The sequence below is a fragment of the Oculina patagonica genome, chromosome 1 (genome assembly GCF_052425735.1).
Source record: "Oculina patagonica isolate OP01 chromosome 1, crgOcupat, whole genome shotgun sequence".
Classification (NCBI taxonomy): Eukaryota; Metazoa; Cnidaria; class Anthozoa; order Scleractinia; family Oculinidae; genus Oculina; species Oculina patagonica.
Window position 1 is genome coordinate 4,835,910 of NC_135758.1, and position 26,337 is coordinate 4,862,246.

At 38.1% G+C, this 26,337-nt stretch overlaps 3 protein-coding genes and 1 pseudogene across 7 annotated transcripts in view; 1 reads left to right on the forward strand and 3 right to left on the reverse strand.

The window, feature by feature from the left end:
* Window positions 1–26,337, forward strand: part of LOC144648597 (uncharacterized) — a 701,885-nt gene that overhangs the window by 327,722 nt on the left and 347,826 nt on the right.
* Window positions 1–26,337, reverse strand: part of LOC144649639 (uncharacterized) — a 187,879-nt gene that overhangs the window by 147,855 nt on the left and 13,687 nt on the right. The window lies entirely within an intron of this gene.
* Window positions 284–12,909, reverse strand: LOC144651303 (uncharacterized). 4 transcript variants are annotated; one of them, XM_078511329.1, is made up of 4 exons: window positions 12,826–12,909; window positions 9,800–9,876; window positions 7,992–8,072; window positions 284–4,919 (listed from the first exon to the last, which is right to left on the reverse strand). In XM_078511329.1, exon 4 carries the CDS (start codon window positions 4,911–4,913, stop codon window positions 1,791–1,793), a length of 3,123 nt encoding a protein of 1,040 aa, XP_078367455.1. In that variant the 5' UTR covers window positions 4,914–4,919; window positions 7,992–8,072; window positions 9,800–9,876; window positions 12,826–12,909; the 3' UTR covers window positions 284–1,790. The 4 variants fall into 4 exon arrangements, with proteins under 4 accessions (XP_078367455.1, XP_078367525.1, XP_078367602.1 ...); XM_078511399.1 differs by lacking the exon at window positions 12,826–12,909 and adding an exon at window positions 10,887–10,918; XM_078511476.1 differs by lacking the exon at window positions 9,800–9,876 and having other exon boundaries at window positions 12,826–12,893.
* Window positions 17,370–25,185, reverse strand: LOC144652127 (uncharacterized; annotated as a pseudogene). Its single transcript, XR_013570458.1, has 2 exons — window positions 25,070–25,185; window positions 17,370–20,255 (listed from the first exon to the last, which is right to left on the reverse strand). The product of XR_013570458.1 is annotated as an uncharacterized LOC144652127 (transcript).

Sequence of the window (26,337 nt, forward strand, 5' to 3'; positions counted from 1 at the left end):
ACAATCGTAATTGTTGCGTTCGCGCGGGTTCTTCAGACGAAAGGTCTGGGGCGACTGTGAAGACGGAGAGTGAAACTGGCGGGGGAGGCACACGCCTCACACCCTAGCTACGGGCGAGACCGCGCTTTGCGTCTTTCCAGAAGCGATTTAAGAAAAATAAGAAGACTATTTTTTATATATATTCTCTTTACAAAAGACACTGACTTCTCGTAGCCCCCTCCTCCCCCAGGCTCTTGGGTACTAGTATTTTATGAATTTGACATTAGTTATTGCACGCACATTAGTTATTGCATGCAACTCGGGGAAGTCACATATCAGAAGATTGATTAGCACCACTAAGAGTCTCTTGGCACTACTAAATAAATACTTCTGAATGATAAGTTCCCCGCTATAAAGGTTTCATCCAGCTGTGGGCGAGGAAGCATTCACGTGGTTGGTGCGAAATGTCCTGGTTTACTACAACTACCAGCATCCTTAGCGAGCGTGACTTCATAATGCAAACGGTTTATTGGACACCCATGTGATCGCGCTCTACTTACCTAGCAAAAAAGATTGCGAGTTTAGAAATAGGTCGAACACTGGTTTAAAAGTACTGGCTAAAAGTACTTCAACAACAACAACAACAAGCTTTATTTGCATGACTGTAAATTTGTTACAATATTGCAAAAGCGTACAACTTATTAAGTAATAATAATAAAAATAAACTAAAAAATAATAATAATAGAAAAAAATGGACAGATAAAAAAAATAATTACATTGATAGTATTTTGTTACGTAAATCAAAACAAGATGATATAAATTTTATTAATTGCATGGTCACAAAATAATCGGAAGAATTCATTAATTCTAAAATCAAGTCAGGCACTGGTAGCCGGCTGACATTTGGATGATAGATTGTATTTTTTTTTTGTAAAAGTTATCTCTTATTGTTGGATATTTGGAACAATAAAAGAGAAAATGAATTTCATCTTCGGTTTTATTACAATCACAAACTGGGCAAAGGCTATTATCTCTGGGCGTATTGTTATATCTGCTCAGTTCGCTCATTAGCTGATTATTACTACTCTAATATGAAATTTAGCTAATGTTCTCCTCCCAGAAACTCTCCTAGTTAACTCTAAATAACTGGAGATAGCATATTTATTCGTTCTTAAAAGAGCTATAAAATTCTAGTTTTTGGGAATGCTGTAGAGCGAGTATTCTGCCAATAAGAAATATATTTCTGTTTCCTTAACTGCAGAAACATTGTCACTTTTAAGATGTTGTTACTTTCAAGATATCTTAGTGTGTACTATCGTTGTATAATATTTTTACTCGTCCTCGCCAATCAAGCTCATATAGCGAAATTACAGACTACATTGTTTACCAGGCCACAGTTGTTCGAAAAGTGGATAACGCTATCCATCGTATAAATCGCTATCTGGTGGATAGCGTAGTAGGTTTTTACAACACTTATCCACTGGATAGCGATTTATCCGGTGGATAGTGTTATCCACCCTTTAAACAACCGGGACCAGATATTTACCTTTAGTTGCAGCGGGAAATTTGGACAGTTGTCATTTTGCTTCTTATTAAAACATTTCCCACTGTTGTTTTGATCACCTATTTTGTACAAACAAGAAGCCAGTCCTCCAGCAAAGTCCTGAGGCGGGGACAACGCCCCCGCATAAAAGTATCATCATGTGAACCGCCGTTAAAACGCTACTCAGTCTTTTCTCGGAGTTACACACCATTACGTCTATCGTTACAACGCGAAATGCGAAATGTTTAGTTATTTAAGGAGCTTACTTTCATTTCCCGAAGTCAAATGTCACGTTATCTCCAATCAGCATGAACGGTGCCCACTCGGAAACCTTGGTAAAGCCATTAGCTCTCATCCACTTTATGGCCTCGTGAAGAGATTCACTGGCACTTTCCCCACGAACAAGGCGCTCATAGAAACGTCTCATGAACTTCTCTGTCGCTAGATCATCTAGGGTCCACAGTGTCACCAGTACTGAACGTGCACCGGATCCTAGGAACGCTCGAGCGATTCCAACAACTCCTTCGGCTCTATTCTGTCCTTGTCCACTGTGACAACAGCTAAGTACCACCAGTTTAGCTCGCAGTTGTACTTGTGAAATGTCAGACATTGTCAATAAGTAGTCTTCTTCTTTTGGAATACTTTTAGTAGGGCGTAAAGGGGTAAGGGCAATTTCTCCTCTTTCAGCATTTCCATGTGCAGCAAAATGTATAAGACTCACTGAATGCAACCTTTCAAGTACCGCCTCCTTGGTTGCGCACTGTCCTAACAAAGGCTGTACGTTCAGCATTTCTCCAATCATCTCTGCTTCCTTTCTTGCACAGGGTAATGGTAAAAAGGTTTTACGACGTCCTTTGTAACGCACCCGCCCAACTACAGGATCACCCACTATCAATGCACCAGTCTGACTGTGATAGTCTGCAGGACTGTCCTGAATGAGCTTAAGAGTCGTCAATGAAGGAACAATGCGGATCCTGAATGTCTCTGATAAATGCATCCCGCCTTCATCCCTTAACGCTGAAAATGGAATCTGGTACAAAGAACGATCAGGAACAAAGATGATTTCGGGCTCCTCCAGCAAGTCAACCACAGGTGCGATGAGCATTCTATAACACGAAGAAAGGCTCGATTCGGAATTTTGACCGTCTACTTCGTCTTTCTCTTGAAATTGCAAAGCTGCTAGGCTCTCTTCTTGGCATGATTTTGATTTTGGCTCAATGACATTAAAAGATCGGTCTTCGCAACTCTCCTTGGGTAAAACGCCAAAGCTGCGGAAGCTTTTATCAAAATAATCAGACACACTGCCAACTAATCTGACAGCAATGGTGTTCTCATTTACTGTTATTCTCCGAAAGTGAATGATCCCCCTTGTTTTGAGAATCCACAAAAACACTTCTTCATCAAAACAAGAAATGTACAGGCAAACGCAGTTACTTTCTTGCTTCATAATATTCTCAATGCCAATCCACGATTGTGGATCAGCTGAGATTTCACTTTTAACAGAGTACTGAGCCGCCATCAACTCTGCTAGGGCTCTTGCTCGTGCTAGCTCTTGAACATAAAGAGCATTGTTAGGGTTTCCAGTAAGACAAAAAAGTGCACTAAGATTACAGTAGGGAAAATCGTGGACGTCTAAAAAAGATATTTTAAATTGATCGTTGTCTTTCAGAAAACCACGCAAATATTCGCTTTTGGTAATACTCAGAAGCAGATGGTTAAACGCTTCTTCGATATCTCCTTGGGATAACTTCACCATTGCTAGGGTACAAAGACATACTAACTCTTTGAAAAGGTCTCCAATATCTTGACTGATTAAAAGTGCCTTATCAAGATAACCTTCAGCCGTGACATGTTCACCAAGAGAATGGAACAATGTTCCTAAGTTTAAGTAACATGCTGCTTCTCCTGCTTTGTCACCAATTTTAATAGTGATCGCAAGTGCTTTCTCATGATATTCTTTGCCTTTGTCATATTCGCCAAGAGATCGAAACGCATTTCCCAAGTTTGCGTAATTTGTTGCTTCTCCTGCTCTGTTGCCAATTTCAATTGTGATCGCAAGTGCTTTCTCAAGATATTCTTTAGCTTTGTCATATTCACCAAGAGATCGAAACACATTTCCTAAGTTTCCGTAATCCGCTGCTTCTCCTTTTCTGTCGCCAATTTCAATTCTGATCGCAAGTCCTTTCTCGAGATATTCTTTAACTTTGTCATATTCACCGAGAGAATTAAACAGAGTTCCTAAGTTTCCGTAATCTGCTGCTTCTCCTTCTCTGTCACCAATCTCAATTCTGATTGGAAGTGCTTTCTCAAGATATTCTCTTGCTTTGTCAGATTCACCAAGAGATTGAAACAGATTTCCTAGGTTTCCGTGAATTGTTGCTTCTCCTGCTCTGTCACCAATTTCAATTTTGATGGCAAGTGCCTTCTCGTAATAATCTTGACCTTTATCGTATTCACCAAGAGATTGAAACAAAGTTCCTAAGTTTACGTAGGATTTTGCTTCTCCTGCTCTGTCGCCAATTTCAATTGTGATCGCAAGTGCTTTCTCAAGATATTCTTTAGCTTTGTTATATTCACCAAGAGATTGAAACACAGCTCCTAAGCTTCCGTAAACTGTTGCTTCTCCATCTCTCTCACCAATTTCAATTCTGATCGCGAGTGCTTTCTCAAGATATTCTTTAGCTTTGACATATTCACCAAGAGATCCAAACACAGTTCCTAAGTTTCCGTAAACTGTTGCTTCTCCTTCTTTGTCGCCAATTTCAATTTGGATCGCAAGTGCTTTCTCAAGATATTCTTTAGCTTTGTCATATTCGCCAAGTGATATAAACACAGCTCCTAAGTTCCCGTAGGATGTTGCTTCTCCTTCTCTGTCACTAATTTCAATTGTGACCTTAAGTCTTTTCCTTAGATGTTCTTTAGCTTTCACATATTCGCCAAGACGATAAGACATATTTCCGACTTTTCCATAAGCGTATGCTTGTCTTTTTCTGTTGCCAGTTTCTTTCATGATATTGATCGCTCTCTCATAAAGTTCTCTTGCCTCTGCATATTGATACAGCCGTTCATATATGTTGGCTAGTTTTATGGTAATATTCCCTTCTTCGGCTGTGTCACCACGGTCGCAGTAAATGACAAGAAGTTTTCTACCATATTTTATTGCATTTGTGTAATCAGGGATGACAGAATATACACTGAACATTGTATTATAGATCCCGCCGTAAAATATTTTACCATATTGATTTTCTTTCTTTAGTGCTTTAGTATGTAGGAAAATTAAACATTCTTTGCATATCTCGATGGCTTTAAGAGCACGGCCAGTGTTGAGAAGGAAATAAGCAACAACTAAGCTGATACAGATGGCTTGTTCAACGTCTTCTTTGTCATTCATGACTACCTACAACCCATGAAAAGAAAAACATAAAATGATTCAAGTTACAGTAAACTCTCTCTCTCTTAACGGACACCTCTATAAGACGGACATCTGGTGTTGGTCCCGTCCTTGCCGTTTTTCAGTCATTATACTGTAACTAAACTCCGTATAAGACGGACACCTCACTAAGACGGACGGCTGGAGTCGGTCCCGAAGACTTGAAATAAAGTTGAGCTTTTTTACCAGAAAAATTAGTATTACACAATCCTCATGTAGTTTGTTTTACTATCAATACAGGAAGGCACGCTTTTAAAATATATATATTTTTGACTTGAAATAAAGTTGAGCTTTTTTACCAGAAAAATTAGTATTACACAATCCTCATGTAGTTTGTTTTACTATCAATACAGGAACGCACGCTTTTAAAATATATATATTTTTGAATTTATTTAAAAGTGCGCATGTATTCAGTAAACAGAAAACTTTCAGCACCAAGGAGTTTAAGTACTGACGTTTTCGAGTCAAAGAAGGCAACCGGAAGTCAAATTTTTTTGACGCGTATTAAAGACTTTTTCATCAAAACGCCAAGTTGTAGATGCCTTAATGAGAGCTTTGATACTCAAGGGTGTGAGTGAAAGTGCACCAAGCACGTTACTTCGTTATTATTGTTTTCTTTTTTGACTGACTGGTTTCTCTTTATTCACGGATTACCTTAAAAACTTGTTAACTGAAAATACAACACTTAAGGTGCTGGTTCTAAATTTTGGAAACTTAAAGCCCGGGTCAAACAAGGATGAAAGTTGATGATAGTTGACACTCATGAGAGTTTTCGTCAACTCTCATCGACTATCATCAACTCGGACCAAACGAGAACGAGAGTCCGTCAAACTCTCATCGACTCTCACGAAATATTTGAGCACGTTCACAAAGTCGATAAGAGCGCACGAGAGTCGGTGAGAGTACATGAGAGTTCCATGCCAAACGAGAGTGAGAGTTTGAACTCTCATCAATTATCATCCTCGTTTGGCCCGGGCTTAACAGGTTCGACGAGTATACCCGTCATGTCGCCGTCATGTCGATAGTTCCTTGATCCACCCTTTAACAACAGAACATATTTAATAGCAGAAAACTGAAATCAGCCAAAAAATGAAATAACATAACAAACAATACAGCAAGGCTGATACTTCGTGAAAAAAGTACATTTTGCACCCCCACAAGTTTGAGACCCCAACACGAATATAACTGATAAGGCAGGTTTGCAAACGTACGTGAAGAGCTGTTTCGCCCTCATTGAAACTCTCCCACTATATTGTCCCTGGAAGCGAGCGCCATTTTGAAAAACATGACGTCATCAGATATCCAGTTCTAGTTACGAGCCGCACTGATTGAGGGTCATTGAAAGAACTATGTGACTGTATTTTAAGTCATTGTTTATTACTTTTAAATCGAAGGAGACCTCAAGATAATAGTTTTGTAACGTAGAATAACACCAAAGAAGTAATAAAAATCCGAAAATAGACAAGGATGGTTTCGACTGGCGAACATTATTACAGATTACGATCGAATAACCTTTGTTTTACGTTACGTTCTGATGTATACCTGACAATTATTAAAAAAATGTGTTGTTCTTTTCTCTTTCTGCCCACCTATTCTCTGATTAAATTTGTTTATTTAAATGTACACTGGTCTACACTGTTCTATGAATAGAAAATCAGTAAGCATCCTTTTTTCCTTATTTCCGGTAATTTATTTTCAATTCCCGATAACTCGAACCATTTTCAAATTCCCTTCAAGGTTCGAGTTATCGGGAGTCAACTGTATCAGTATTGCTGTATTGTCTGTTATGTTTTTGGCTGATCAGATCTACTGGTAGCCCCTACGTTGGCAGTATTATCATTATAGGTCTTTCAGATCCCATATGCTATGAAATGAAAATCAAGTTGAACTCATATGAAAGGCCTTTCAAAATGAAGAAAGAAGGTGTTTTCATTTTTCTGATATCTTTTCCCGTTCCAGGGATATTAACGATTTTGTATTATGCAAACAAGATAACTGATGACGTCATAAGTTTGACAGAAGTTTGTGTAAAAACACGAAATCAGTAGTATCTCTGTAAATACTAAAGCAAAGTAATTGAAACTTGGCACCAGTATTGTACCTTAAGAAATACACCACATGGTACATATGATTCGGTTGCTATGGCAACAATTTTGATTCAAAGTGCGGAACTTGATATAGGGTTATTGTGCAGTTGTTATTTGCGTCGCCTTCTTAGCTAACGTCATTTAAATTTGCTAAACTATGCTGATGACCCCCAATCTGGGCGAAACAGCTGTCCGCGGTTGTAATCCTGCTCTATCAGTTCTAGTCGTGTTGGTGTCTCGCAAAGGCTACTTTTTTACGTAGTATGAAAAGCCTTGCTGTATTTTTCGTGATGTTACTTCTTGCCTGTTATGAAGTGAAAATATACTGCGATTATCTCAGCCTGTTGACAGCCTGCGCGTGAACAAGAGGAACTGTTCCAATAATTACTCGACAAAAGTAACCTGTAGTGAGCGTTCATTCGCGTGACCTTCTCGCGTGACTCTCTGTTAGCGTTCACACAACAACGAAAATCAGTCACGCGACTTAAGCCCTGGCCAAACGGTTACGCAAGTGGACGCAAGTAGTTGCAAATTCAACTTGCGTACAGACTTGCACTGGGTGGCCAAACGGACTCGCAAGTTTAGTCGCAAGTGCACGCAAGTTTGCAAAAAGTCATTTAAAATGCTACGAGGTGCGATTCAGTATTTGAATGAAACTGCAAAAAATGCGTTGAGTTGTGATAGGTGGCCAAACGGTGAAAACAGTGCGTTAACTTAAGTGCAAATTTGATCTCCCTCAAGGTGAACGCAAGTCAACGCAAGTGCCTGTAAGTCCTGGCCAAACGAAGTCGCAAGCGGACGCAGGTTTTTAACTTGCGTCTTCTTGCGTTGCCATTTGTTCAGGGTTTTATTCGAATCTCTCACCGTAAAAATTCTGAGTATTTAACATGAGCTATACATACGGAGCTACAGACACGAACAATTTACGGTTTGAAGTAAGATATAGTCTTACCGTGTTCCGTTTCCGGGTCTCCTGATGAAGTGAAACCAAAATTGGTATCAAAACTGAAATTGAAACACTGAGGGACTTTCCCTGCAAGACAAGCCACAGACAAAGAATCGAAAAGAAGCTCAAAGACAAATACAAATTCAGAAATTGATCACAACCAGCTTTCAAACTTCGTGCAAAACAACCAAAGAAATACATTCTTTTTTAAATGCTTTACATGCTTCTCTATCTCCATTCTTTGTTAAGTACAGACGGGTTTAATAATAGTCCAGTACTTTCAATGTTGTTTGCATCGTGCTGTCGACTTATTTATCGAATTTACATGTAACAAAGCTTCCTGTCATAGAAAGATCGACTTGCTCTGAAGACAAATTGTTCATTATCCTTCCTGCATACTTATTAGAATTTAGTCATGGGAAAGTCAATCCAGACGAGCAAGCTCGCTGAGGAAGACACGAAGGTGCTAATAGAGTAAGCAGAATGGGTGGGTGGGTGGGGCGATTCCAACCAAAGTTAGTTGAACTGACAACTATGAAAAATTAACACATGCTTTTGTATGCACGGAGTCTAATGAATATTAATAGGTATAAATAATAGATTGTAAGGGACGGACCATTATTTCTATGGAGGGGGGGGGGGGGGGTGAAAAATATTAAAAAATTTGTTCGGAGAAAATGACCACCGAAGCCCGCTTCACCACACACCCGATATTTTCTCTCCGAGGCTTGTTTAAGCTAAGCTCAGATTGTGCTTTTTCCTTTTGCTTTCACTGATGAAAGGTAGCATTGCCGAAACGTTGGTAACCTTGTACCGAAACTCCTAGTAGCGTTATAAGCGATTTTATTTAATAAATAAAGAAGCCTAAGCCATGTTTTATACTGTCATAAAACACGACGGGCATTTGAGAACACGAGGGAAATGTAGATTTCTCGAATGTTCTCAAATGCTCGGAGTGTTTTATGACAGTATAAAACATGGTTTAGGCTTCGATTCTTTCTTTGCTTTATGATATAGATTTTAGACGCCGCGAGTGGAAAGGTAAATTCAAAATACTTCATGCGATGATGTAAATGTTCAACAAGAGCGACTCAACGAAGATGAAAAGTAGCAAATAGTTTACGGGAAGACCAGAAAACTGACACAATTTCATTCAGTGTTCGACGTAAAATAAGCCTCAGATAAGTTTGTTACCTTTCAATCTTATTCTTTAATCGTGGCTTTGACGGTGATTTTATTAATGTCGTGACTGTCAAAAAATTATGGAACATATCGTAAACTAGTTAAGATAGAGGCCACTATTCAATATAAGGTTGGTTGAAATTTCCACAGCGACGTTCACTTTAGTGTTGGAAAACTAGTGAAACTACAAAACACTCGGGGGATTTGCCGAGATTCCGAGAAAATAGATTATCATTTGACCTCATGATGCAGCAGGTTTTGAAAGCGGGATGAGCTTAAAATTGATGCGGGAAGCGGGTTAGGAGAAATTTAAAACGAGACTTGACGGCACACAAGGAACTTAAAACAAAATTGCTCTGATTTCACTTTAATTTTGAAGCGTGCATAGAAATCCGCTCGAGAAGTGACTGTTAATGAATAAGACATATCTTTTCCGCTAACAAAACAAAGAAATCTTAATGAGGCTTTCGTTAAGCTGTCGCTAAGAATTCTAGAACATTCATTGGCACGCTTATTGTAATTTGTAAGTTTAATTTTCGCTCGTATAAAACCGAGGACGCTGTTTCTTCGGTTTACATTATTAGCTTTAGAAAGTTGTTGTAGAAACGGTTTGAAGTGAGACACAAACTCACCGAGTTTAGTTTATTTTCTTGAACTTTCTTGGAACAGAAAGTGATTAGTGACTGAAAACACTGCAGAGGGACTTTCCCTGCGAGACAAGCGTCAAACAAAAACAAATATAAATTAAAAACAACCAAATTTCAAGCCCTGTAGAACTGCCTCTCTTGCACAAACTAAAGAGAAACATTTCTTCTTAAGGTAATTCCCTAGAAATAGAACTGCTCGTAGATTTCCAACCAAACTTTGCCAGTTGGTTGTTTACCTTAAGGGAAGTTAAATTTTCAAATAAAAAAGGGGGTCACCGTATTCGTTTAGGCAGGAAGACCTTGTATTTACCATATAATAGTCTATAATTCATTATATTTCCTTTACGAGTACTGCTGAAAGTGCACGTTTTCGGGGATAATGTATTATTCTGTCATAGAAATTGATCTGTATTCATTTTATAAAAAGAAGTTGATCGCTACTTTCGAACTAAGAGAAAAAAATGATAGGTCACCGAACCCGTTTACGAGAAAACGATTATTTCCCTCTCTCGCGAGCCAAGCCACATAGAAAAAAGCGGCCATTTTGTTTATGTGCGCGCGCTAATTACGTGCAAAATTCTGGGCTATAAGGATGCGAAATGCACTAGGGAATCACCTTAAGTTTAAATCCTTTGCCATCTTCATTCTTTCAGTACGCCAATGCTTGCGGGGTAGTCCGAAACTTTCAAAATCAGTTTCTTTTTGCTGTTGACTTGTAAAGCGAATTCACCTTTCAGAAAGAGCGACTTGCCCTGAAGACAAATAAGGCCATCAAGAAAGAACTGATCTTATTCGCTCTGTTGTAATTCTTCTTATTTCAATACGTGAAAGACCGTGAATTTTTTATAATCTGTGTTCACTTTATAATGTATTTTGCACGATTTGATCGATTTCATTCTTCCGCCTTTCCAACAGACATGAGATCATAGAAACAAACAATTTTGTATCTAAATGAAAATCAGATCGGGATTTCGATTTATTATCGCCTTGTGATTTTTCTTGGCTATTTAGGATGTCGAAGTATATATGTTTTAAATCGATGAGTCTAAAATACAAGGTTAGTTGTACTTACCACGGCAAAGTTCGCTCTCGAAAATGAAACTTAGAAACAGAAACGTCATGATGCAGCAGGTGTTATGGGTTTCTAAAGGGTTAAGGTTTGGCGGGATGCGGGATACGAGGAAATGAAAACGGCGGGATACGAGATGAAAACACCATTGGCGAAAACTGAATATGCACACTTCGGGAGGCGGGATGCGGATAAGTACTTTTTTAATTGATAGCGAGATGTATCGGAGTGCACGAAATGTGAACGCGGCCTTATTAAAAAAAGAATTGTTGTTTTTTTACCTTTTATTACCCTTTAGTTCCCCGACTGCCGGCAGAGTAACGCAATACACGTGCACGAGGTTATTTGCTTCTTGTCTGATGCCCGGGTTTGATCTACACCGTCGACACCACTAGTATGGGCCCGGGTATCATGTAAAACAAAATTGTTTTTGCTCGGTAATCCGTTAATCGAACAAATAACTTCCAGTGAGTTCGATTTCTGAACTCAGTCGAGCGAAATCAAATTTTGTCGGTATAATTAGGGTGACGTGTAAATTTTTAAAATAACATATTTCTCACTGCTTTGTATTGAGCCTCAATCAGTAGCCTTTATTTCAACTACAATTAGGGTCAAAAGTGTTGAAATGCTCCTCATTAAACGGACGCTTTTTGACAGGAAAGTGCACTTCGCAAATAAAGATAGCCGATCCCGCTATTCCCCTGCCTCGTACCCAGACGCCTCTCTCTTGTTTTTGGGGGACATGGGCGCACAAGAAAGGAAGGGAAGGTGAAAGGAAGAGAGACGCCCATGTGACTTTATGATGCAGCAGGTGTTGAATGCGGGATGAGCTTAAAATTGTTGCGGGATGCGAGTTAGGAGAAATTGTTGTTATAATTGTGAATTTTTTTTATCTTCGTAATATTTTTAGGATGTCTTTTTATATGTCTTTTTAAAGTTTAATTTGTACACGGCCCCACAAGCTTTACTTTTTACCGTGGTTAAATAAAGTTGTTATTATTATTATTATACGAGGAACTTTAAACAGAATTGTTCAGATATCACTTTCTTAAAGCGTGCATAGTATTTTATTTTGTTGTTGACTTGTTAAGCGAATTCACCTTTCAGATAGACCGACTAGCTTGACGACAAAAAGGCCATCAAGAAATAACTGATCTTTTTCGCTCTGTTGTAATTCTTCATTTATATTCCGATACACGGAAGACCGTAAATCGACCATTTTGGGTTTGCTTCAATTCATGATATATTTTGCACGATTTGATCGATTTCATTCTTCCGCCTTTCTTTCCACAGTAATGGTATTGAGATCACAGAAACAAACAGTTTTGTATCTAAATACAAATCATATCGGGATTTCGAACAATCATCGCTTTGACGGTGATTTTAATTTATGAATGTCGTAGTTATCAAAGAAAGCAAAGTATATATGTTTTGAACTAGTTTAGACAGAGGCAAAACAAGGTTAGTTGTACTTACCGCGGCGAAGTTTGCTTTGGAAAGTGAAACTACGAAACACTCGGGGGTTTCCCGAGATTCCGAGAAAACAGATTATCACGTGACCTCATCATGCAGCAGGTGTTGACTGCGGGATGCGGAATGCGGGTTAAGAGAAATTTAAAACGAGACGGGACGGCATACGATTACGAGGAACTTAAAACAGAATTGCTCTCACTTATTCGGCTTTTTTGAAGCGTGCATGGTAATCTGCTCGAGAAGTGACTGTTAATGAACACGTATCTTTTTCACTAACAAAAATACAAAAATCTTAATGATGCTTTCGTTAAGTTCTTGCTAAGAATTCTAGAACATTCGTTATCACGCTTATTGTAATTTGTAATTTAAATTTTCGTTGGTATGAAACCAGGGATGCTGTTTCGGCAGTTTACATTATTAGCTGAAGAAATTTGTAGAAGAAACGGTTTGAAGTGAGACACAAACTTACCGAGTTTAGTTTAGTTTCTTGAACTTTTGCCAAAAATGAAACCAAAACTGATTACTGACTGATAACACATTGAGGGACTTTCCCTGAGAGAAAAGCGTCAAACAAAGACAAATACAAATTAAAAACAACCAAATTTCAAGCCCTGCAAAAACGCAAAATGAAACATTTCTTCTAAATTTTACATCCCGATCCTTTGCCATCTGCAGACGGGATAGCCCAAAAACGTTCAAATTCACTTTCATTTTGATGTTGACTTGTTAAGCTAATTCAACTTCGTTTCAAAAACACCGACTTGCCCTGAAGATAAATAAGGCCATCAAGAAAGAACTGATCTTGTTCGCGATCGCTCTGTTGTTATTCTTCATTCTTATATCAATACGCAGAAAGGCCGTGAATATTTTACAATTCTTGTGTTCACTTTATAATATTATCTTTGTACGATCTGATCGATTTCATTCTTCTTCCTTTCCATAGTAACAGACATGGGATCACAGAAACAGCTTTGTATCTAAATGAAAATCAGATCGGGATTTCGATTCATTATCGCTTTGTGATTTTTCTTGGCTATCAAGGATATGGAAGTATATATATTCTAAATCGGTTAAGATGGAGGCTGAAATAAGTAATCTATGCCCGGGTATCAAATAAAACAAAATGAAACGTAATTTCAATCCAGCCCAATCAAACTGAATTGATTTTGCTCCGTAATCAAACCAATAACTTTTTGAGAATTCTATTTTGGAGCTACTCGAGCGAAATCAAATTTTATCTGTCTATTTAGAGTTGACGTGTGAAGTCCATTCTCACCGCTTTGTGTTGTGACTCAGTCATATCAGTAACTATTTTTATCCTACTCCATAACAATTTTTCATGACATCAGGACCGTAACTAGCAAGAGGCAACACGAGGCACCTTCCTCGTCTAGATTTCTACCCAAAATTTAAAACAAAATTTGTGTTGGTGAAGAAATTATTCAACATGACACGGGCGTGGGACAAAGAAAAAATTTGAGTCCCCGACGGGAATCGAACCCATGACCTCCCACATACCGGTTGGGCGCTCTAACCAACTGAGCTACGAGAGACTCGTTGTGAGCTTAGGCCATTTACTAGGTTGATATGTGACACGCGTCCTGCATACTTCTTGGATCAGCAATGTCGAAATCATCAAATTTGTAGTAAATAATAAAGATGATAAATTTCAAGCTCGGTGATAAACAGTGAAGAAATTATTCAACATGGCACGAGCGTGTTTTGTTGGAAAAATAATCTCCACTCGAAGAAGTTTGATTTTTCTCAAGAAATGTCTCGCGAAAAAATGTCACTGAAGAGTTTCAGAGCTTTTAGATTTCAAAATTTTCTGGAGGGCATGCCCACAGAACCCCCTAGCAAGATCTTGCCTCGTCTATTGCAAAGGTCTGGTTACGGCCCTGAACATGTAATCTGTGTAATAAGCGGGAGGTTCTAATCTGAAACACACTAAACTTTTTTTTGTTGGTTTCTAGCTGGGGAGGGAACACCGTCACGGGATGATGGTGTAAAGTGTATTTTTGTTACAACCAGAGTCTCGGTGCTTACTAAGACTATTTAAGAGAAAAAAAAAGTAACAGTCCCTACTAACTAAAGCACCGTTGTGCGGGACACAATCAACATACCGTATTTATTCGATTAAGCGCCCAACCTCGAATGAGCGCCCACCCTGAAGGTAGGAAAAGTTTATAAGCGCCCAGCCTCGAATGAGTGCCCACCCTGAAGGTAGGAAAAGTTAATAAGCGCCCAACCTCGAATAAGCGCCCACCCTGAAGGTAGGAAAAGTTAATAAGCGCCCAGCCTCGAATAAGCGCCCACCCTGAAGGTAGGAAAAGTTAATAAGCGCCCAGCCTCGAATTAGCGCCCACCCCTCACCCCACAAAAAAACTGAAGTGCACAAGAGGAGTATTGATTTATGAAATTGACTAAGTACTACTAAGAAGACTTCCCCCATGACCGAGTTGTCTTAGTATTTTTCAGAAACTTTCAATGCTGTAAATCGCGAAAATTAAATAAGCGCCCAGCCTCGAATAAGCGCCCACCTCGAATAAGCGCCCGCTCTCAAGGTCCAAAAATTAAATAAGCGCCCAGGGCGCTTAATCAAATAAATACGATATGTTTGTTTAATCCACTGTGTTTATGTTTACAATATGCCCAGGCACAATATAAGTGATCATCGATTACCTCTTGAAAATCATGCATTCCCAGCATGAATGCGCTCCAATCACTTAAAAGATTAGCTAGTGAAATGCATGCCAGAAATTTCCTTCGCCAACGAGAAAAGAGACAATGTATACAATAAAATATACAGTCATGAAAAATGTTTTTATTAAGGTTTGACACATCAGTTTTAAAAAACAAGTAGCTATCCTATAATTAGATTATAATTAAAAATTTCAAAAAAAATTATTAATAACCGACGTGACAATTAAGAGCAGTAGCAAATCACCAAGCTTCTGATAAGAGCTAAAGATTAAAAATTAAATTTCCAAATACATCAAAATATCAACCTAAAATGTAACTATATTACAATCATTAAAATGTCGCAGATGGTGACTCAAAATAAAATGCTAAAACGAACTTTATCCTAGCTTATACTGGTATGTGGCAAAAGATGTAAGAACATGTTTTAGCTTCTTTCTAAAACTTACAGTAGGACTACTCGAACCAGACCCCTTGGAAGAAACTTGACAAATCAAAACGTTAATTGAGAACAATGGATGGCAATCTTCATAGACCAATGACGTTCAAGCATCTAGACAACAGCTCTACAATAATTTTTGTAACGTGAAGACAAAAAAGTGCGTTTCTCATGAATTACTTCTCTCCTCGGTTATATTGTATACTCTCTGCTCCCATCATTGGTGTGGCAAAGAATCATATTTATTTCATTTTACTTGAAACTTCAGCTTGGAAACGCTCCACGTTTAGGATCGAAATTAGCCAATCAAAAAAAGTCACAAAGTTTCCCAAGAGGGTTGCATCTTCAGCACTTTGTTGGGTTTTTCAAATTTTGTTGCTGAACTATTGTTTTTATTTTAAAACGTAAGTGGTTTATTGTTTTAAAAAGTCGCCATCCTTTGTTATTAATTGGCATCTTGATTAGTGAACTTTCTTTTAAGTGGCTTGGTTAGAGAAGTCACACTGTAGAACTTCAACTAGCAGCGGGTGTCCAGTTGACTTTTTACTTGCAAGACAAGCAAGTTAAGACTGCAAAACGCTCGTAAATTTTGCGATCGCGCGCGATCTTAAAACGAAAGATCTGGCGCGAGCATTAAGACGAAGAGTGAGACTGGGGAGAGTCGCATACACCTAACACCCCACATTGCGCGACTATTCAAGCTTTCCGTGCTTTGCATCTTCCGAGAGACTATTTAAGAGAAAAGAGACGACTGTTTTGCACTCAATTTACAACCGCGCTGAAGGAGATGAACTTAGGACTATAATTAAGAACAAACACTTGTCACTGAGTTGTCATAGATTTCAAGTCAAGAAGAGCTTGGTTGGCCTTGAGAGGTATCAAGGTTTTTCACTTCTAGTGTTTGTCATTAAAAGTCAAAAAAATTTAATCAAAATTCACGCTTATCTGGATTAGTATAGCTCTGAAAAAACAAACGCGCTTGATCAAGACGCAGGGAAGATTTGTTCTCCTCCATGACTTGAATGAGCAGATACAAGTTACACAAATTCTGATCTGAGATAATAAGACGATATCGTAGATTGTTAGTAACGAGCAATAAGCTTTACACTTCACTTTATTTCTACACATATATCAGCAAGCGGTTTCTGTTGATTATATAGTTAAGTCAACAATCAAAAACGTTAAAAGCCGAAAGCGAGCATTCTAACTGCTTTATCATAAAAATTAAACGTAATAAAAAGACACTTTAGTGTATAGAACGTGAAATATAGCTTCCATTGGCGTAGAAATATGCCCTGACATTTGTCCTCGAACATTATCTGTTCCGATAAGCGAACAGCTTTAATTTCCGAGACGAAGCTCGAAAAAAACTGTGATCTTCGAGGAACAGATGATGTCCAAGGACACTTTTTCACACAAAGCCGATAATTTTGGTAAATCAGTCTTTTTCAAAGGTTTTTAAACGCCGAAAGTAATTTTCTTGGCGTTCAAAATATCGTTAGCTGGTATAAAATGTTCGGTTCTATCCAATTCAACAATTTTCATCGGCTCGGGATGAAAACTTAAAGTGCAAACTTTAAACGTAAAGTTGGAAAACAGGGCAATATCACCTGATATTGCTCAGCTTTGAATGGATCGTGTTACGTTTTTAGACCAATCACGCACGCGAAAAATATTTGATGGATTATAAAGAGTGTTAATTATTTATATTTTGCCGGCCTCCCTAATCAAACTTTATTCTTTTTGTTCACGTATTTTGTACACATAAAAAGCCAGGCGCCAAAGCCATGAGGCGGAGACAACGTCCCTAAATAGGATCCATAATTACCCATAATGTAAAACCATTAAAACGTTAATCAGTCTTTTCTCGGATCTCACGTCATAAGCTCGAAATGTGAAATATTTAGTTATTTAATAAAACGTGCTTTTATTTCCCGAAGTCAAATGTCACGTTATCTCCAATCAGCATAAACGGTGCCCACTCGGAAACATTTGAAAAGCCGTTACCTCTCATCCATTTCATGGCCTCGTGAAAAGACTCACTGGCACTTTCTCCACGAACAAGGTGCTCATAGAAGCGACGCATCAGCTGCTCTGTTGCTCTGTCTTCTATGGCCCACAGTGCCACCAGTACTGAACGTGCACCTGATCCTAAGAATGCTCGAGCGATTCCAACCACTCCCTCAGCTCGGATCTGTCCACGTCCACTGTGACAACAGCTAAGTACCACTAGCTTAGCTCGCAGTCTAACTTGCGAAATGTCAGACATCGTCAATAAGTAGTCTTCTTCACTTGGAATTCCATTAGAAGTGCATAAGGGCGAGAGAGCAATTTCTCCTCTTTCAGCATTTCCGTGTGCAGCAAAATGTATCAGACTCACTGAATGTAACCTTTCAAGTACCGCCTGCTTGGTTGCGCACTGTCCTAACAAAGGCTGTACGCCCAACAGTTCTCCAATCATCTCTGCTTCCTTTCTTGCACAAGGCAATGGTTTAAAGTTCTCGACACGTCCCATGTAACGCACCCGGCCAACCACAGGATCACCCACTATCAGTGCACCAGTCTGACTGTGATAGTCTGCCTGACTGTCCTGAATGAGCTTGAGAGTTGACAATGAAGGAACGATGCGGATCCTAAAAGTCTCTGATAAAAACTTCCCGCCTTCATCTGTTAACGCTGCAAATGGAACTTTGTTCAAGGACCGATCAGGAACAATGATGATTTCGGGCTCATCAAGTAAGTCAGCCACAGGAGCGATGAGAATTCTGTAACACAAAGAAAGGCTCGATTCGGGAGTTTGGCCGTCTTCATTGTCATCCTCTACAAGTCGCAAAACTGCGAGGCTCTCTTCTAAGAAGGATTTCAGGATTGGCTCAATGACATTTAAAGATCGATCTTCGCAATCCTCCTCGGGTAAAATACCAAAGCTGCGAAATCTCTTTTCAAAAAACTCATCCAAACTGCAGACTAATCCGGCACCGACAGTCATTTCATTCACTGTAATTTCTCGAACATGAATGACTCCGCCTGTCTTGAGTATCCACAAAAATCTTCATAATGTTCTCAATACCAATCCACGATTGGGGATTAGCTGAGATTTGCATTTCAACAGAGTACTGAGTCGCCATTAAGTCTGCTAGGGCTCTAGCTCGTGCCAGCTCTAGAACATAAAGAGCTTCGTTGGGGTTCCCAGAAAAACAAAAAAGTGCGCTAAGTTTCTGGTAGGGAAAATGTTGGGTGTGTAAAAATGATATTTTAAACTGATCGTTGTCTTTCAGAAAAGCACGAATATTCTCACTTTTGTTAACACTCAACAGCAGATGGTTAAACGCTTCGCCGTCCTTTCCTTGGGATAACTTCACAATTCCTAGGGTAAAAAGACATATAAACTCTAGGTCAAGCAGTCCAATATCTTGACTAATTAAAAGCGCCTTATTAAGATAATCTTCAGCCATGACATGTTTACCAAGGAAACGAAACAATTCTCCTAAGTTTCCGTAGCATGATGCTCCTCGTTCTCTGTCGCCAATTTCAATACTGGTCGCAAGTCCTTTCTCGAGATATTCTCTAGCTTTTTCATATTCACCAAGGGATCGAAATAAAACTCCTAAGTTTTCGTAGGATGCTGCTTCTCCTTGTCTGTCGCCAATTTCAATTGTGATTGCAAGTCCTTTCTCGTAATATTCTTTAGCTTTGCCATTTTCACCAATCAAACTAAATACGACTCCTAAGTTAACGTATGATATTGCTTCTCCTTGTCTGGCACCTATTTCAATTCTGATCGCAAGTGCTTTCTCATGATACTCTTTAGCTTTGTCAAATTCACCAAGAGATTTAAAAAACATTCCTAAGTTGTCGTAAATTGTTGCTTCTCCTCCTCTGTCGCCAATTTCAATTTTGATCGCAAGTGCTTTCTTGTGATATTCCTCAGCTTTGTCATATTCACAAACAGTTTGAAACACAGTTCCTAAGTTTACGTAGGATGTTGCTTCTAAATGTCTGTCACCAATTTCAATTGTGATCGCAAGTGCTCTCTCAAGATATTCTATAGCTGTGCCATATTCACCAAGGGATTTAAACACAATTCCTAAGTTTCCGTAATGTGTTGCTTCTCCTTGTCTGTCACCAATTTCAATTGTGATCGCAAGTGCTTTCTCGTGATATTCTTTAGCTTTGCCATATTCACCAAGAGATCTCAACATAGTTCCTAAGTGTCCGTAGCATGATGCTTCTCCTTCTCTGTCGCCAATTTCAATTCTTATCTCAATCGCTTTTCTAAGATATATTTTAGCTTTCACATATTCACTAAGACGATAAGACATAGTTCCGCATTGTCCATAAGCGTCTGCCTGTCTTTTTCTGTCGCCAGTTTCTTTCATGATATTGATCGAGTTCTCTCGCTTCTGCATATTCATACCGCCGTTTATATAAGTCGGCTAGTTTCATGGTAATATTCCCTTCTTTGGCTGTTTTACCACACTTGCGGCAAATGACAAGAAGTTCTCTGCCGTATTTTATTGCATTTGTGTAATCAGAGATAAGGTAGTACGCGCTGAACATGCAAACATATATACCAATTCTAACTAAATTGACAAAATTTTCTTCTTTTTTCAGTAATTTATAATTGAGGAAAATCAAACATTCTTTGCATATCTCGATGGCTTTTAGAGCACGACCAGTGTTGAGAAGGAAAGTAGCAACAGCTAAGCCAATACAGATGATTTGTGTAACGTCTTCTGTGTCATTCATGATGTCGTCTTCTAAAAGGTTGTGAAAATAGAATAAAAATTAAGTTTTATAGTTAATTAAAATAACGTTGCACTTTTGTTTTATTTACCGAAAATTAGTATTCCAAATACATGTACGTTTTATGTTTGTATCAGTATTTAGATTAAAAGGAATCAATGCAAGAATGAAGAATTTATTAGTCAAACAACGAAGACTGAGACAATACTGTAGCACAAAAATTATAAAGAAAAAATAAATACTCCTGAGTTCTGCGCTTTTTTAAGTGGACACCCTGTATTTAGCCTTAGAGTAAGTCCCAATCTTTAACTCCATATTATCTGTAAGCCAATAACCGTATTGTTAAGCAGATACCTCTGTTAACCGTATTCAGACCGGAGGGGGGGGGGGCTTGTAAGGCCCGCGCTGACTTTGAACTTTTATAACTTTTTTAAGATTTAATCAACCGCTGCTAAACTTTCTGAGTTTTCCTAAAATTTATCTGGCAACAATTTGGTAGGGTTGGATGATGTGCAGGAACTTGACATCACCATGGCAACGGCATTTTGGCAGGCATGTTTTTCCAAATTTGTAATTTTGCGTGTTTCTGTTACTAAAAATCAACTTAAATGGTATTATTTTTACATTTTTACGGGTTTAAGGTCGCGCAGGACCCTTGCAATCATTAGTATGTATTTATTTAAAGAGTATGCACGAACTGCTGGACGACTGAAGCCGACAACAAACAAAATATTTATGAGAATGTTTGTTTTTAATTTCTTTTGTACAAGTAATTACTAGTATAGTAATTGTTCTCAGCTTTGTGCACGTGCGCTGGAACATAGGGAATTATCCTAATTAGATTCACAGCTTTGAATATATCCCACGTTGTAAACATTGACTCGGAAGGTCTTCGGAAGCGGAAAATCCTGCAATTTTGTGTCCAAGTTTTCTCCGCCTATATAGAATTTCAAGAGTTGATTAGCGAGGAACATAAACTTGGTGTACTCTATTGTTTAAAAATATAACACAAACAGCGGTGATAAACATTATGAAAAATCGGCGCATTTTTATAAACTTGACGTTTCGTATGCTAAGCTACATACATTTTCAAAAGTATGACCGTTAAATTTTTTGGCAACTATTTATATATTAATAAAGATAAGATGTTCTACATGACACGAGCATGGGACAAAGAAAAAAATTCTGAGTCCCCGACGGGAATCGAACCCATGGCCTCCCAGATACTGGTTGGGCGCTCTAACCAACTGAGCTACGAGAGACTCGTTGTGAGCTGGGCCATTTTACTAGGTTGATATGTGACACGCGTCCTGCATACTGCTAGGATCAGCAATGTCGAATTCATCAAGTTTTGTAGTAAATAATAAAGATGGTAAATTTTAAGCTCGGTAATAAATAATAAAGATAAGATGTTCTACATGACACGAGCATGTGTCACATATCAACCTAGTAAAATGGCCCAGCTCACAACGAGTCTCTCGTAGCTCAGTTGGTTAGAGCGCCCAACCGGTATCTGGGAGGCCATGGGTTCGATTCCCGTCGGGGACTCAGAATTTTTCTTTGTCCCATGCTTGTGTCATGTAGAACATCTTATCTTTATTATTTATTACCGAGCTTAAAATTTACCATCTTTATTATTTACTACAAAACTTGATGAATTCGACATTGCTGATCCTAGCAGTATGCAGGACGCGTGTCACATATCAACCTAGTAAAATGGCCCAGCTCACAACGAGTCTCTCGTAGCTCAGTTGGTTAGAGCGCCCAACCGGTATCTGGGAGGCCATGGGTTCGATTCCCGTCGGGGACTCAGAATTTTTCTTTGTCCCATGCTCGTGTCATGTAGAACATCTTATCTTTATTATTTATTACCGAGCTTAAAATTTACCATCTTTATTATTTACTATTTATATATTGTATGAAAGGGGTCTGGAACCGAGACTGAGACAATTGATCTACGGCAGTAACTTAATATTTATATTTTGGTTAATAAAGTAACAACCTCTCACTGCCGACATTGGCATTTAAAGAAGGTTGTAGTTCATGAATGTATAAGGTCTCTTTAATCTTGCAGTGGAGGTCAGTTTTGCCTGACGCAAGGATTTCAAAATGATCCCAACAATTTTAACGGTCATACTTTTGAAAATGTATGTAGCTTAGCATACGAAACGTCAAGTTTATAAAAATGCGATTTTTCATAATGTTTATCACCGCTGTTTGTGTTATATTTTTAATCAAGTTAAGATGGCCTAAAACCAAGAGTCTATATGGTACTCTATTGCATGTGCTCTTGCTAGAGCGAATTTTTAAATTTCCTTCTCAAACTGAAGATAGCATGTTTTAAAGTTTAGATTTCACATTTTTACTCTCTTAGAAGCCATTAACTTGCAGCAGTTTTTGAAATCGAAAATTTCGTTCTAGCGGGGAGAACCAAAGAAGTTTCGATTTATCACTAGGCTATATAATCATTTAATTTGGTGAATTGTGCTAGCTGAAAACTTGGACACAAAATCGCATTATCTTACGTTAAACTTTTAAGGGCTTGTAACATCACAGACAACGGTCATCTCTCAGTAAAAGGACAATCATGCTGTAATTCCATCATCCCTGAGTATCCTTATGAAACTTTAAAGGAATCGATGTTCAAAATGTAATGAATTAAAGCTTTACAAGATAGCACTCCAACAAGAAATTTGGCTAATAGATATATTCGTGATGTGACGTCACCATCTCACGTGACGTAAACCAAAAGAAAGAGTTTCAGACGTACTATACATCCTATAAGTTTCATGGTGATTGCTGAAATATTTTGGAAGTACTTACTGACTTTATAATTTTCCAATTGCTTCATTTTATGTCCACTCAATTGTCATTTTGTTAAGACAACTCAGACATGCAGCTATCTTCAATTATTTTTATATACCAGTTCAGTGTCAGAACCTTTATGAGTCATGCTTTTTGTTGTTAGTAACAATCTACAAAATTACGAATAATTAATCATGAGCTAAAATTACTGAGCTTTATATATAGTATTTCACTTCTTAACATAACATAAGTGTTATTTCTTCTTTTTCTAATCTCTATTTTGCTGGGACAAAAAAAGATATTTCCGAATTGGGGTCTTTTGGGCACAGGTGTGGCCGTTTTATTTCATAACAATCATTGAAAGATTACATAACAAAAGCATACAAAGTATTGCCCCATCAAAGTTGAGGGAGAACCCGCCACAGCCCGCACGAGGTACGAGTGAGAGGGCAGCCCCACCCTTAGCCAAAGCCCATTACTAATTTATTCAAACGTGTGTCTGAAGTGTGACTGTTATTTCGTGCTCTGTTCTTCAGCAGTGTATGAAATGAAAATAATCGCGATTATCTCAGCCTCATGAACACCACTGTTGTTTGATCAACAGAATTAAATCAAAATCAATACGCGTCAACAACAGGAACGACTTCCTTACCTCATTCGCGTGTTCTTCTCGCGTAACTCACTTAGCGTTCAAACAACAACGAAAATCAGTCACGCGATTTATGCAAAGGTTTACAAAGCGATTAGAACTTGGAAAGCAAATGTACCTGACTTTGTGACCGAAATTCTTCAAACCGTATGAACGAGATACGCTGAAACTCGGCACAAACCTTTGCAATATCCTGTTCTAGCTGAAGCTTTAATTAAAAAATGCAAAACAAATCGACAAATGTTTCGCAATTTGAAATAACGTCACTTTGTTAGATATTTTTAAAAATTCGGCTGAAAACCATCCGTCTTTTTTTACTGCTAACATTTTATGTATATAAACGATCTTTTTAACTTTTACACACAAAATTAAGGTGAGATCAGCCTCAAAACTGGCTGGTACTGTGTTATTATAAGTATCAAAATTATGCGACGGTCAAGACAGACGCATAACACAACAGTTTTTAAAGGCAAAATAAAGATGTCGCTCGTTCAGGAAATCTACGGAGTGGATTTTCCTGCAAGTTGTTGTGAGTAAACTTCAACTGTTTGGCAGCGTTTTGGGGTAATTACAGAAAAATTCACCGTGGCATTTCAATAATAATCGCATTTTATTAAAAAAGAAGGCTTCCGAAAATCACTCATAACTTAAACAAATCGCATTTGATCGCCATAAAATTGATTATTTTATATAATTTAAGCATTATTCTTTTAGATTCTTAAAAATCTAAGCAATCGCTTCACGTTTTCCCGTTTTAAAAACGCCCCTTAAAAAGGGAACTGTCAGCCTCATAAATACCTGCGGGCCACCTTAAATACTAACAGGTCAGACCAATGCATCCAAAGTTATTGTCGATTTATTGATCGAATTTGCATCTCAGGCTTGCTGTCATAGAAAGATGGGCGCGACTTGATCTGAAGACGAATAAGGCAGCTTTTTTGCTCGGTCTTTTGTAATTCTTCATTCTATATTTCAAATTACGAAGCCTGTGGAGTTTCTCAGTTCAATATTCACGATTTTATCGATTGCATTTTCCGCTTTTCAATCACTCATTAGTAGCAATCTAAGGTTCGGTTTACGACTGATCATCGCTTTGTTCAGTTGACGAAGCATATAATGAAACGCGAAACGAAACGAAACAGTTAGCTTTTACTCCGGTTTGCTTGCGGTTTGTTCTACTCCAGTTCGCTTGCGCGTAGCTAGCCTTAACTTCGATACGAATTGCTTGCGGTTAGCTTTTATTTGTCGGTTGGGTTTCGTTTCGGTGTTTCGTCGTTTCGGGTTTTAGTAAATATGAACATTGAAACTAATGATCGTCCTATATATATTTTAAAATGGTAAATTAAAACAAAGGCCATAGTTGGTTTTACTTACCCGCGGTGAAATTCGCTTTGGAAAGTAAAACTTCAAAAACACTCAGGGATTCTCGGCGTTCTGAGAAAATAAAATTCAGATTATTATAATATTAAGGTCTTTGCACACGTGGGGGCAAGTCGCAGCGACACGTGGCAGCGACAAAATCATGTGTTGTTCTCACTGCGGGTACATGAAGCAGGGACGTGTAATAATAATAATAATAATAATAATAATAATAATAATAATAATAATAATAATAATAATAATAATAATAATAATAATTGCCAACGAGACAGCCGAGCCAAGAGGCGAGGCTGTCGAGGCGGCAGAATCATAGAGCCGTGTGCGTATGAGTGTATAGGCAGAGAAAATCTTTAGTTCTGCGAAAGGAACTTTTTTTACCATATTTGGGTGTAAGTAAACCCCATATTTGGGTTGTATTGTTCTTCCCAACTGGTTCCCAGTCTCTCACTCCTTGCTAGAGAGCAAATGACCAAAATGGCGTCCACGCGGCTTGCTTTTAAAATTATCAATGTGGTCATTCATCTCTTTACCGATAAATACACCTTATATTCGAACGCCGAAAAAATGAACATCAAGGTCTTCAAAGCGATGAAATAAGCTTTCGACTTTGGAGTCCTTTGATTTGCGATCGAATAGAGCCGGACATGAAAATCAAAAGCAGACTGTTGACTGTTGTGTTTAAAAGAGTGCGCGATCGCGAAAATACGCGCGCTGGAAACTACGGTGCCTGCTACGCAGGCTATCAAGCCTGTGTCATTTATTAACACCAGAGAAATAGCACTTTTTTCGCATATTACCTAAAATAAAATTTACCATATTTTGGTCAATTCAAATATAGTTCTATCAAAAACCATTCAATATCTGTTCTTATGAACAAACATGAGTATTTCGCTCGTTTCATGGCATTTACCGATAGGTACAACTAGTAATACTTTATTCAAACACACAAAAATTGTATCTGAAAGGAGGACCATAAGGTTATCCCTATTTAGGTCCCCTAACTAAAATTACAATCTAGAGTTTAAACATTTCTATTGCGTGAATAATTAGCAATTTAAAATTTAAAAATTTAAAATATCTATAAAGTAAATAATTAACAATCTAAAAAATTAAAAAAATTAAAAAAACTTTTTCGTAAATAAGTAGCAATTTAAAATTTAAAAATTTAAAATATCTATAATATCTGGTACTGTGGCATATAATTAATGAATCTTCATCCACTTTTTGAGGTTTGATTTAAAAATGTTTACATTAAAGATGAA

What these genes read in the sequence shown, in the direction of transcription:
- LOC144651303 (XM_078511282.1), bottom strand. Translation starts at nt 8,186, where the DNA reads ATGTATTTCTTTGGTTGTTTTGCACGAAGTTTGAAAGCTGGTTGTGAT. An exon ending in AGACCCGGAAACGGAACACG is followed by an intron (nt 4,920 to 7,991) that starts GTAAGACTATAT and finishes CATGGGTTGTAG; the next exon opens with GTAGTCATGAATGACAAAGA.